Here is a 14396-nt window from a genome sequence, read left to right on the forward strand (position 1 = left end):
AAATATTAATAAAACAACATAATAATTTACTGAAATTACAGCAAAAAAAAAAATCTCTGCTCAGAATTATTTTGCAATAAATTCAACAGGCTACAAATAAACACTGCAACATGTTTTGAATAAAAACCCAGTGTATCCTTGTAGCAGCCCCAATGAAAATATTTTTAGGCACTTGCTGTTAATAGATCCTATTCATATAGCATTGTGAATAATTTTCCAGTCTCCATTTTATTTTGTACTCCATAGAGTTTACTATATCTTGTTTATTACACTTATTCAGATTAGATTCTGGAAAAAAACTAAAGATGCGGTTCGAATTTTCCCTAAAACATCATTGAACCATACAGATTGTTTGTATTGAAATGGCAAATGAGAATACAAAAGAAGATGGAACTACAGCACCTTAGTGATTTACAGTCAGATTCTGCATACCATTGCAGCATCTACACAATAAAAATCCAATTTAATCATTCATTGCAAACATTCACGTCTGCAATGGAATTGAAATGGCATGTACCTAGTGGAGGCATATATCACAGATTGTATCATAAAAACCATTCAAGCAGATAAATGCACCAAACCCTAGTGCTGCAGCGAACAGCAGCCCTCAGCCTACAGATCTCAAAAGGGTTTGAAAGAACATAATATCACTTTCCATACCTGTTCATACCAGTCACGTGTAGAACAAGTACACTCCGGCCACCATCCCCCACTGTTGCCATTCACCTTAGGTACGCTCTTATTTTGGCTTTTAATCGGCCCGCTGTCACGGGAGGTTGGGATGAGCTTGGATTTATTCCTGCCGGCAGCTCCTGTTGAAGATGGCAGTGTCTGGGAACTGAAGCCTCCATATCCATACGGTTCGTGCTGCCATTCAGTGTAATTCTGTGGTTCCATACGTCGGAGTGCTGCCATCCTGGTTGCCTCATAGCACTCTGGGCACTTGCAGCAGTGATGGTTCTTGTGCAGATTTGCTTTCATGACTGACACTATCGTTCAATTCAAATTTTATTATTTTCCACCTTCGAAAGGAAACAAAAAAATCAAATGCTTTCTTTTTATTTTCAATCCGGAAGAAAATAGTCCCTCTTCTTTGTCCCTTCTTCTTTCTGCTTCTTGCTGTTAATGGCAGACCTTGTCAGCGGAGGCGAAAGCTGGAACTGCAGAGCGCTCGATGTTGGCAAGTGTAAGACTTGAGGATGCGAGCATCCCTCCAGCAACCTTTTCTCAGGCAGCACCAATCAATGCGCAGCACAGGATATCATTCAGATACCCAGCTCTGTCAGTAGCAGCAGCATCCACAGTCTGCATTACTTCAGTGCATCCTGCTGTTAGAAACCCAGCAAAATTACTCTGCGAAATTTCAGCACCAACATTAAGCTGCATTATCATGACGACTCTGGGGACTGCAACTGTTGCCCGAGTCTCGTGGTTGTCATGACAAGCCATCTGCACTGGTGAATGTGTTGTGATGGGTAACTCGGGACTTGATTAGTAAATCCTAGCCACTCAGCATCAGGACCTTTTAACTGCTTGCTACGGCTATTGTAATGGTATGACAGATGAAGGGAGAGAGCGAGGTCTAATTTGAACCAAAATGACAAAAATCTCTCCCCAGACTAATTCTCAAAAGGTAGAAATCTTGAATTGTTCCTTGAGTTCTCATGTGTGAGCCATCAATTGCCCGGCTACGCTCATTTTATTCAGAAACGTCACGTTTGCTTTTTTATAGACCTCTTTTTTTTAATTACTAGGTAACCAGTTGCCAATGGATTTCACTAAACATGACATGTCTGTTAAATGCACAAAGGGAGTAATTTTGTCTGTTCACAAGGTTGAAACAGGTGGTATATAATAAACAGCTCATTTTATATCAGTCCCGGTGGGTTTTTTTCCATTGACTTCAGCGTTAGTAAAAATTGGTAAAGATATTAAGTGGTTTGCTGATTTGCCATCACTTGTTTTCGTAACTCAAGATTACTCAATATTTTCTAAGCAAACCTATAGAGCAGCACTTAGATATATTTTGAGGTTTTGTAGCAGCTAATACAGACAGAGCACAATTAATCCAGCATTAGAATGAAAATCAAGACACTGTTTATGCTTCATCATTTACATCTTTACTAGTCTGTTTCTTAAAAATAAATTAAATAAAAATAAACACCATCATTATTACCATAAATGTTTTAATTAATAAATGCTAAAATCTTCCAAGGATGACTATATAATTTGATATCAGCAATTTTTTCATCGTCTCTGTGGAGTGCGTGAAAATTATATTTAAACCGCACTCAGGTTGGCTGTTATACATCTAAGTTTTCCATGTTAAGAAATGACATTGATGAGAACTTGTTATGATTGCTTGTTTAATATTCACCATGGGCGAATATTTATCAGAATAATATTGCATGTTTTATGATTCAAAATATAATGTTATCTAAATCAGTAGAAAGTACCTGCTTCAAATTGATCGAATAGACTCAGACAAACATATATGGCGGGTACACAAAATTGCTGGGGAAACTCAGCGGGTGCAGCAGCATCTATGGAGCGAAGGAAATAGGCGACGTTTCGGGCCGAAACCCTTCTTCAGACTGATGGGGGGTGGGGAGAAGGAAGGAAAAGGGGAGGAGGAGGAGGAGCCCGAGGGCGGGCGGATGGGAGGATGGGAGGAGACAGCTAGAGGGTTAAGGAAAGGGAGGAGACAGCAAGGGCTAGCAAAATTGGGAGAATTCAATGTTAATGCCATCCGGACTCAAGGTCCCCAGACGGAATATGAGGTGCTGTTCCTCCAATTTCCGCTGTTGCTCACTCTGGCAATGGAGGAGACCCAGGGCAGAGAGGTCGGATTGGGAATGGGAGGGGGAGTTGAAGTGCTGAGCCACCGGGAGTTCAGGTAGGTTATTGCGGACTGAGCGGAGGTGTTCGGCGAAACGATCGCCCAACCTACGCTTAGTCTCCCCGATGTAAATCAGCTGACATCTAGAGCAGCGGATGCAGTAGATGAGGTTGGAGGAGATACAGGTGAACCTTTGTCGCACCTGGAACGACTGCTTGGGTCCAAACATATATGGTGTACAGGATTGGCAACTGACAAGTTAAGGAGAATAGAATGACTGGCGAGGAATGAAGAAGACATCTGATTTTCAGATTAGCACTGATACTAATCATTTGCCCTCTGAAATAACTGAGCAAGCTAATTTGTTTCAAGGGCAATTTGGGATGGGCAATAAATTCTGCCCTACCCAGCAATGCTTATCAACTCTGAACAAATTAATAAATTGCAAGATCCAAATAAATTGCGATGTCCAAATAATTCTGTAGCCAATGTATAAAAATGTTAATAAATGCTTTCATTAACAGCTCAACATTGCTCAAAATAGTTACTTTAAAAAGGTGAATAAGGCCTTCATGTGACACAGGTTATATGAATTGGCAACAACATGGCAGAAGATATTAAAAAAATGGAAAAATGTAAGGCCATCTTGGTTAGTTGAAAAATAATAGAGAAGTGAAGTATTTTATAAATGAATGAATAGATGAATTAGGAGCAGTAATGGGCCACTCAACCTCTCTAGCCTGCTTCACCAAATATTGAGATAATTCCTGATGAAATTGTGAATTCAACTCCACAATTCCATCTACCTGCAGTAACTTGCCATGCCCTTGCTCATCAGCCATCTGAGAGAGAAACGAAGACTGCCTCATACAATTTTAAATGGGTGACATCGTCTCACACAATTAAACTTAGATATGGATTCTTGTAAGTGGAATCATCATGTCCACATTCAACCTGTCAAGTCCCCCAGCTTCTTATTGGTTTCAATCAAGTCCCTTCTGAAATCCGAAGATAGACGCAAAAAGCTGGAGTAACTAAGCGGGACAAGCAGCATCTCTGGAGAGAAGGAATTGGTGATGTTTCGGGTCAAGACCCTTCTTCAGAAACTTCTTCTTCAACCTGAAACGCCATCCATTCCTTCTCTCCAGAGATGCTGCCTGTCCTGCTGAGTTACTCCAGCTTTTTGTGTCTATCTTCGGTTTAAACCAGCATCTGCAGTTCCTTCTCACACCCTTCCGAAATCCAGCAGGTACAAGAATAGTCCATCCAACCTTGTAGGCCAATCTGCCCTTTCCAGATATTAGTCCAGTAAACCTGCTTTGAACTGCTTCCAATGCATCAATATTCTTCCTTAAATAAGAGACAATCCCTGTGCACAGTATTTCAGATGTAGTTGCACCTAAACTCTGTATAATTGAATCATGTTTGCATTCTACTACCCCGGCAATAAACTATAACATTCGGTTAGCTTCTGTAATTATTTGCTGGATGTGCATACTAGCCTTTTACAAATGATATTCTTGGACACCCAGATCCCTCTGTACCTCAGTCTTCTCCATCCCCTCATCATTTAGTATCATGTTAGAGCTCAGAGCGGATTTTTTCATCCAAAGATTTTTTTAAATGCTATTGGAATGGATAATTAAAAATGGATTGAAGAAGCCATTATACGTTTCCATAAAGAGAGTGAATGGAAAAGAGAAGCTGAGTAGTTGAGTAGATCCATAAAAGGCTTTTCCGGTCTAAATTTTCTTGCTGTTACTGAAAATTCTAATGTTCTTATGTAAGTATATCTAAATTGAATAATTGTCCGTTGCTATGGCAACTTTTCAGGCCTGCCATGGAAGGTAGCATATTAATATACATTTAGAGATGTTTGTAACCAGGACATGTGTCTCATAAAATTGTTTTAAGCAGAGATGCCTAGGTGTGAAATTGGACTGGGATAGCAATGGCAAGCCATGGGTCTACTTCAGATGAGGTTAAACTATGAAGGAATTCTGCATTTATGTGGATGATAAGAAATGAAAGACAAATTCCTTGGCAGGGTAATGGTGTCTGTTGTAGCTTTACTGATTGCTTCCTCTGCAGACTTTTTAAAATGACACTGAATGCTGGCTGCAGCCTTAACCTCCTGCAGTAGGCGTTCCACTCATTATATTCCAGAAGACTGACAAGCAGGCTGCACCTCTGGCTATTGTAGTTGATGAACCCTAGAATGAAGAGGGCCTACCTTATCTAATCAACTGCTTGTATGTCCTCATTTTATACATAGGAGGGTATCTTTACTCAAGCCATGTTCCTGCAGTTTTAGAAATAATTGTCTCAAATGTTCATTATGGTAACATTCTCCCTATTTATTCAAATATATGTTTAGAAAATTAACCAGGTGAAACCTTCATGAAATACATATTATGACCAAGAAATTCTACTATCTTAAAAAGCAAAATGAATTGTAGCCTGTCTTTCACCTGTGCTGGCGCAGTGGGAAATATTCAATATAAAGTCTCACTGTTGCTTCAAACGGTATAAACCTTTGTACTACATTGCTCACCAGGTTTCTTTCAGCTAAATTAAATACATGGGCCTACAGTTTCCTGACATGCTGTTGCTGGGAATGGCTGCTTCTTGCCAGAAGAGTTTAATCAATGAATCAGCCTTCACACCATCTTTACGTGACATGGATAAACTGAGTGAAACGGTGCCATGAAATTCAATATTTGTCCACAAATGCCAAGACAACATAGTAAAATTCAGTTTAATGTGTTAGACGAGCATTAATAACTTAAGTGTCACACAGTTAATGATGCATTTTGTAGAACATCTGCGATACGGAGTTACATACTACATCAGACCTTAGGGACATTTCTGAGGGGTTTTCCCCACTCGCTAGCTGTGGTGGAAGAACCAATGAATTCTGAGAGAAAAAAAGGCTAAATGTGTTTGCACCATTTTTAATTCCCCAGCTCTCTATCAAAGTTGTGGCAAGCCATGACTGCGTGGGTTTTCCCCGGGTGCTCTGGTTTCCTCCCACACTCCAAAGACATATGGGCGGGTTTGTAGGTTAATTGGCTTCGGTAAAAATAGTAAATTGGCCCTAGTGTGTAGGATAGTGTTAGTGTATGGGGATCGCTGGTTGGTGCGGATATTGCTTTGAAATATTGGCAATATGTTAAAATATCACATTTTAAACTGGAGTTTAAATGGCAATAGTTTAAAATATAACTTTTTTAACTATAGTTTCCTGACTTGGGAACTTCTAGTCTGTGCTAGGTCTCACAGGAGGCCACATTGAAAGCACTAAATACAATAGACTATGCGACTACTTTGCTGTCTACTATGGCCACCTGGATCTCTTGGTTGTTTGCCGAATTCCCCTTTTTATTCCCACATCAACCTGCCTGTCCTTGACCTCCTCCATTGCCAGATGGGTTCAATGGAAAATAAAGGAGCAGCACATGTTCCACCTGGGTAGTCTATAGCCCAATGACTTGAATGATGAATTCTCCAATTTCAGGTAACTTGTACCCATTTTGTCCCCTTTCCCCTTCTACCATCTACACATAGCCCCACAGCTGCCAATCACCCTGTTTCTTGCCCCTTCCTGCACCTAGCCCATCTGTCCATCACCTACATACTCCTCCCACTGTCCCCTGCATCCTACCCATTGCTCAGCCCTCTGTTGTATCCACCCGAAAACCAAACCTTCTTTGATTCTACTCTTCACCTTCCTTTTTTTATATCAGATTCTAGAATCTGCTGCTTTTTGTTCTCCATTTATCACCCATCCTCTGCCGCAATCTCCACCTTTCCTTCGCCAACCTGATTCTTGTCTGCCAATCAAGCCCATCTCAACTGTGGCCCCATAACAGAAGCGTCCACTTCGTGGGGCTGGAAACTGGAAGTATCCTGAGCTAATTCCGCTACCACCATCATCTATTGCGACAAGTGCTGGCTTCCACTGATTGTCGCAGGAAGCTTGCGTCCCTTTCAGGACAGACGAAGACAGCGAGGTCAACATTTGTAACAAGATAGACACGAAAAGAAGAAGATCTCAACTGTATTAATCTATTGCTTTCTTGCTCTTGTTCCACCACCCTCCCCCACTTCTCTATACTGGCCATTTCCCCTCTACTCTTTCAGATGAAGAGCCTCAATCGAAAACGATGACTGTCCATTTCCATTTACAGATGCTGCTTGACTTGCTGAGTTCCATCTCAGCAGCTCTCCTTTTTTGATGTTCTAGATTCAGGCATCTGCAGCCTCTTGTGCCTCCAAGTAAAGAAACGTCCGTGACTCACGTTCTTAGGCCTAGACTGGGCCTGCTTAAGGAACATTAACTATTAACGCATGGTTATTCTGGGAACACCTATTGATAGGTACATCTCCAAACAATCTGTCCCAATTTCTGAAGTAAAGCTAGTACAATTCATGATAGGATGTGCCCAGTCGTCTTTGTATTGGCATGCTTCCATATGGCATCCCTGTTCCATTCCAGAAATGACACGTATTAATACACGTATTGTTTAAATAAACAGTGCCATGTGTGTGTATTTCTGTGTACCTGAAAATCCTTCAAAGAAAATTTAATTATTTCTGAAGATTACCCAAGGGATAAGGAAGACAATTTAAGGTAAATGAATGCACGTGCCTTTAAAAAATTCTAACTGAATAATGAAAGTCATGGCCACTTTGACCTTGATATTAGCCACGCCACCATAGGCTGGAGAGGATTAAATAATACAAATGCATCCACAACCTATTACATATTCATCCCTTGGTATTTTTAGAGACATAGAGTCAAACAGCATGTAAACGTGTTCACTATTTCTATGCAGACTATCAAGTAACTATACTAATCCTATTTTTCAGCACTTGGTATTCATCTTCTCTGCCTTCGTGATTCAAGTGCTTGTCTAAACATTTCTTAATTTTGTGAGAGTCTCTGCTTCCACCACGCCCTCAGGTATCATGTTGCAGTTTCCAACCATCCTGTGGGTGAAACATTGTTCCTCAGATCCCCTCTAAACCTTCTATGCTTCACTGTAAATCCATGTCTTCTGGTTTCATAAATCTCTGCCATGGGGAAACGCTTCTTACCATCTACCCTATCCATGCCCCTCGTAATTATGTACACCTTAATCAGGTCCTGTCTCAACCTCCTCTGCTCCATTTAAACAAACACAGCCTACCTGTTCTTTTCTCATAATTGAAACACTCCATTCCATTGTGAATCTCCTCTGCATCCTATCCAATGCAAGAATGTATTTCCTCCAATATGGTGAACAAAAATGCACACAATATTTCAGGTGTGGCCCAGCAGTGTATTATAAAGTTGCACCATAATCTCGCTGGTCTTATATTCTATTCCCTGGCAAATGGAGGTAAATATCTATACATCTATTAGCCACATGATCTACTTGTGCTGCCACGTTTAGGGATCCTTGAACGTACACTAAATCCCCTCTGTTCTTCAAAACATCTGAAGGCCCCATCATTCATTGTGTTTGCCTTAGACTCCTACCCTCACCCACTCTCTCCCTCACCTCTCCCTCCCTCTCCTTTCCCCTACCCCCAGTCGGCACTCCCTGTAGCCAATCAATTGTCCCCACGTTGGGGAAGATGAATGGGGCGCTCACCTCCCCACCATCCCAACACCCCAAAAGGAAAATTCTGGAATTTTTTTTGTAAATGAAATCTCTCCCCTATTCCACCCCCACAATGAAAACCGCTATGTTTTTTTCTAAATGAAACCTCCCCCCAAGAATTAGATTAAAACTGATTTTTTTTAATCTCCCTCCCTCCATTACCCCCCCACTCCCCTTGAGGTGTAAGCTGCTGATCCCATTGTGATGTCATTGTAGGTGGAACACAGCTCATGGGCAGTTTATGTAAATGAGATCCCATTGTGACATCATAGCTGCCAACTGCCACTGTGATTTTTCGCAAACTGGATTTTGTAAATTAAAAAATGTGAATAACATTTCCAATAACTTTTTCTGCTTCCAATAACTTCTCCACCACTGATGCTGGACTCACTGGGCTGTAATTACTTGGCTATCCCTATTAGTCATAGAGTCATAAAGTGATACAGTGTGGAAACAGACCCTTCAGCCCAACTTGCCCACACCGGCCAACATTTGGTTCATATCCCTCCAAACCTGTCCTATCCATGTAACTGCTTAACTGTTTCTGAAATGTTGAGATAGTCCCTGCCTCAACTATCTCCTCTGGCAGCTTGTTCCATACACCCAGCTCAGATTCCTACTAAATCATTTCTCCTTCAATTCATACCCAAGTCCTCTGGTCCTCGATTCACCTACTCTGGGCGAGACTCTGTGCATCTACCCGCTCTATTCCTCTCATGATTATATACACCTCAATGAGATCACCCCTCATCCGTCTGCGCTCCAAGGAATAGAGTCCCAGCCTACTAAACCTCTCCCTATAGGTCAGACCCTCTAGCCCTGGCTACATCCTTGTAAATCTTCTCTGTACCCTTTTCAGCTTGACAACATTTTTCCTACAACATGGTGCCCAGAACTGAAAACAATACTCTAACTAGGGTCTCACCAATGTCTTATACAACTGCAACATGACCTCCTAATGATTCTAAAAATGTTACCATATTTGCTATCCTCTGGTCACCTCACCCTAAACAGCAAATGCAGCGCCGGAGACCCGGGTTCGATCCTGACTACGGGTGCTGTCTGTACGGAGTTTGTACGTTCTCCTCATGATCTGCGTGATTCTCCTCAGAGAACTTCGGTTTCCTCACACACTCCAAAGACGTACAGGTTTGTAGGTTAATTGGCTTGGTAAATGTAAAAATTGTCCCTGGTGGGTGTAGGATAGTGTTAATGTGCGCTGGTCAGCGTGGACCCGGTGGGCCGAAGGGCCTGTTTCCGCGCTGTATCTCTAAACTAAACAAAGTCCTTTCTTTAGTGAATACACATACCAAGTATTTAGTGTATTCATTTAAGATCTCACCTACATCAAATTGTTCCATGCACTTTGGTCTCGAATGCCCGTATTCTTTCCCAAGCTCCCCTTCTGCCCTTAGTTAATATACTTACAAAATACTTCTGGATCCTTTTAGATCAAGTCCTCCGATATTTCATTTATAGTAAGGGGTTTTATATTGTGCAAATACCCTGTTTGTGAGCAGTGGAATGTTTCATTAACATTTTCAACAGGCTTGCTGAGTGAAAATGGAGCATTATTTCAATTTAAAGATGGCACATGGATTTTTAAGTGGCTGAGATGCCTTGCAATAGAAGGGAGGTGGGGGCTAGACTTGCAGTGTTCAGATCTTTTATGACGCTATTATAATCCTTGCGGAGTGGCAGAGCATTCCCTCTTCTGGCACGTCTCCTCACCATCCATGTGATGGCTGATGGCCTCTGTCCTTTGAAGCAATCCCAGTTGGTCCTAGCCACACTAAACTGATTGCCGATTTCCATGTTGGAATAGCCTCAACCTCCTCATTTATCTCTGTCCCATTTTGCAATCTTTCACTGCTATTACAATTCATGGCAATTCGTGACTTTTCCCCTGTGGCCTTCTGTCACTAGTTTCTGTCCAATAGCTGATTGTCACGTCCCCTTGGTTGATTGTGGGATGGGGAATACAGGAAAGTTCTCCCATTAAATCTTGCAGCAGCTCCGGGTACCCAGTCTTGTGAGATTTCTCATAGTTCCTGCTCCCTCTCTGCTGGCAGCTGTCTGTAACTACTGACCTCATGTTCCATTTGACCCTGTACTTCTGTGTTAGGCAGGTGGAGTGCATCAGAACTCAATCTGTTTCCAACAACATAAATCCAGCTTTATTTCTGGACGTAGGCAATTTACATGGCAGCTTATTGATTCTAGAGGGAGCAAGAGCAACCTGATATATTATGTTGGTGACTTGTTTTGGGGATGGGTGGGGAGGGAATTGGTGGGGGAGGAATAGGGAAAGAAAGGATGAAAGAGGATGCCATGCAGGTTTTACACAGGGCATTTGTTTCTTCAAAATTCATGTGCATGTTAGTAAGAGCATTATATCTACCTACTAAGAAACATCATTCCGTCACTCTGAGGATTGCAACAAATGCCTGTTGTTGTGAGATTTTCACAAGCAAACCTCATAAGCAAGACTTTGAAATTAAAAGGGCAATAAAAATCTGAGCAGGAAATCAAGGTTTACAAATAGATAAACCTTGCACAGGTTGAATGAGATGCCAATCAATCTTTTCTTGGTGCTGCACATGTCAAGTCAAAGGGCATGTTGGCTTGATGAATGAGTGAAAGCAAGCTCTAAATGAATGCTGTGTTAATACGATGAACTTGTCCGAAAGTCTGGATTTAATAAGTAATTTTGCTCCTAATTGCTGATTAACATAATTACCTGAACTTGCCTGGGGTGGGGAACCTGAAAGGTCAGCACTCGAGTGCTGATGAAATGCAATTTTCATAGAGAATATTTGTGGGCACCACTTACTTACTTACACTGAAAACATCCAGTGGAATGTTTCTGCAAGGCTAATGGACCCAAAGGAGAGGGTTCACTCATTCTGGGCGATAGTGGTTCCTGGTGGAGCAGGAGCAGAGATGACAAGACATGCCCAGGAAGGGTGAGATGGGAGGGGAAATAGAGCATCTTTCTTCAACTTTTTCGGTGAAGTTCTTGGGGAGTTTTCAGGCATGTATGGGTACAAATGACTAATGGCCAGTGATTTCCTTTGGAACCACTCACAGTCAGCCAGGGAGATATAGGCTTTCATACTCACTTGCTAAGAAAATGAGAAATTGTAGTATAACTAAGACATCTCTTGAGAAATGGCCTTTCCTGCCCTATTATTCCTCATTTTATTTTGTCTCCAAAAATCTATACATCTTTGTTTTGATTCTGATATGGAAAATTCTGATTTGGAAAATTCAAAAGATTGACAATCATCCGAGATGAAAATTCTGACACTTTATTTTCATCTCATAAATGGCTGCCCCTTTTTTGTCTTGAGATAATAGGCTTTGGTTTTACACATTCGATATCTACCATATCAGGCCCACTGACAATTTTATATGCTTCAATCCCATTCTTTTAAATCTAGATGAAACAAGCCCTTGCTAATCAATCCACTTCCTAAGACAAATATATTAGCACAATAGTATTTTCCACTGCTATCTCCTGAACTGTATTTACCTTTTGCCCCTCTCAGATACTTGGTGGAAAGCTCTGGGAGTGTAGCATTGTATGGGAAATCTTGAAATGGTTCCAGACTACAATCCTGTTGGAGGCTGAGGACAAAATCGCTACCTCTCCTCCTATCATTTTCCCAATCATCTATACATAACTAAAGCTCTGATCTTGATATCTTCCGGTTGCACGGTCATTCTATTTGCGCAAAAACGTTACGCGATAGCGCTACGATTTTTCGCCAGCTTACTCACCGTTCTCCTGCGCTGCGTTTGCTCCAAGTTTCGTTCCGATTGGTGGTCTAATGTAAACTTTAGCGAGGTTTAAAAATCTTAAAAACTGTGCGTGCGCAGATCGATCTCGTCTCCTGCTGTTCAGTGCCGCGTGGATTGGTCTTTTCTCCTGTCGCTCCGCGGGACGGTCCGCCCATTCCTGCGCCTTCGCGTCTTTACTGGAGCGGTGGATGGCCGGCAGAGGTTTCCAACCGAACACAATTTTCGGAGGGACTGGGAACAGCCCGGCCCGGCCCAGCACGGGAAATGTCACCAAACGGAAAGCGGAGAATCTGATCTCGGCGGAGGAGAACGACCAGCGACCATCGACCGCTGTGAATCCGCTCGAGCCCCTTCCCCTCTGGTCCCCCTCGCTGGCTCCTGCCCCCTTCCTCCGTGATACCCCCGCAATCCCCATATTTTCTCCTAGCTCTCTCCCCCCTGCCCCCCCAACCCCCCTCCCCCCCATCCACTCCTCCACGCCCACACCCCCTCCCTCCTCCCCGCCCACACCCCCCTCCCCTTCCCCAAACCTGCAGACCAGCGACCACTGTGAGTCTGCTCCAGCCCCTTCCCCTCTGGCCCCCCTTGCTAGCTCCTGCCCCCCTCTCCCGTGATACCCCCCCACAACCCCCGTATTTTCTCCGAGGGGGGTGAGGGGGCGTCACAATGGGAAGCGCGTCTGGGTATTTAGGGGCTATGGGTGAGTGGTGAAAGAATGCATTGGGGGAACGGGTTGCGTTGGGGGAATGGGTGAGTGGTGGAATATTGCGTTGAGGAACCAGGCCTCCCATATGACTGGGATCCAACGGGTCCCACTTAGTCTAGTTTATATTACCGCTGCCCTTCATTCTAGTCACATCAGCTTTAGAAACATAGTAAATAGGTGCAGAAGTAGGCCATTCGGTCCTTCGAGCTAGCACCACCATTCAATATGATCATGGCTGATCATCCAAAATCAGTACCCCGATCCTCCTTTTTCCCCATATCCCTTGATTCCATTAGCCCTAAGAGCTATATCCAACTCTCGCTTGAAAACACCCAGTGAATTGATCTCCACTGCCTTCTGTGGCAGAGAATTCCACAGATTCACAACTCTCTGGGTGAAAACCTCATCTCAGTCCTAATTGGCTTACCCCTTATTCTTAAACTGTGACCCCTGGTTCTGGACTTCCCCAAAATCGGGAACATTTTTCCTGCATCTAGCCTGTCCAATCCCTTATGAATTGTATATGTTTCTATAAGATCCCCTCACACCCTTTTAAATTCCAGTGAATATAAGTCCATTCGACGCATTCTTTCATCATGTCAGTCCCAACATCCCGGGAATTAACTTGATGAACTTACGCTGCACTCCCTCAATAGGAAGAATGTCCTTCCTCAAATTAAAAGAACAAAACTGCACACAATACTCCAGGTGTGGTCTCACCAGGGTCCTGTGCAACTGTAGTAGGACCTCCTTGCTCCTAAACTCAAATCCTCTCGCAATTAAGGCCAACATGCCATTAGCTATCTTCACTGCCTGTTGTACCTGCATGATTACTTTCAGTGACTGTGTACTAGGACATCCAGGTCTCATTGCACCTCCCCTTTTCCAAATCTGACATCATTCAGTTAATAATCTGCCTTCTTGTTCTTGCCACCAAAGTGTCAAAACTCACATTTATCCACATCATACTGCATCTGCCACGCATCTTCCCACTCACCCAACCTATCCACGTAATCCTGCAGCCTCATAGCATTCTCCTCGCAGCTCACACTGCCATCCAGCTTTGTGTCATCTGCAAAGTTGGAGATGTTACATTTAATTCCCTCGTCTAAATTGTTAATATATATTGTAAATAACTGGGGTCCCAGCACTGAGCCTTGCTGCACCCCACTCGTCACTGCCTGCCATTCTGAAAAGGACTCGTTGATTCCTACTCTTTGCTTCCTGCCTGCCAACCAGTTTTCCATCAATGTCATTACCCTACTCCCAATACCATGTGCTCTAATTTTGCACAATAATCTCTTGTGTGGGACCTTGTCAAAGGCATTTTTGAAAGTCCAGATAATACCACATCCACTGGCTCTCCGTTATCCATTCTACTTGTTACATTCTCAAAAAT

General features: G+C 42.8%; 1 protein-coding gene across 7 annotated transcripts in view; it reads right to left on the bottom strand.

Moving 5' to 3' along the window:
• Positions 1-14396, bottom strand: part of dlg3 (discs large MAGUK scaffold protein 3) — a 418354-nt gene that overhangs the window by 241844 nt on the left and 162114 nt on the right. Inside the window, exon 1 of one of the 7 annotated variants that reach the window (XM_033030632.1) lies at positions 661-1194. The exons of 5 other annotated variants lie outside the window; for them this stretch is intronic. In XM_033030632.1, the coding sequence (XP_032886523.1) occupies positions 661-981 (321 nt within the window). In that variant the 5' untranslated portion in view covers positions 982-1194. Of the gene's footprint in view, positions 1-660; positions 1195-14396 lie in introns of those variants that run through there. One more of the 7 variants, XM_033030628.1, reaches the window with a different exon arrangement.

Source organism: Amblyraja radiata, chromosome 12 (genome assembly GCF_010909765.2).
Source record: "Amblyraja radiata isolate CabotCenter1 chromosome 12, sAmbRad1.1.pri, whole genome shotgun sequence".
NCBI classification, from domain to species: domain Eukaryota; kingdom Metazoa; phylum Chordata; class Chondrichthyes; order Rajiformes; family Rajidae; genus Amblyraja; species Amblyraja radiata.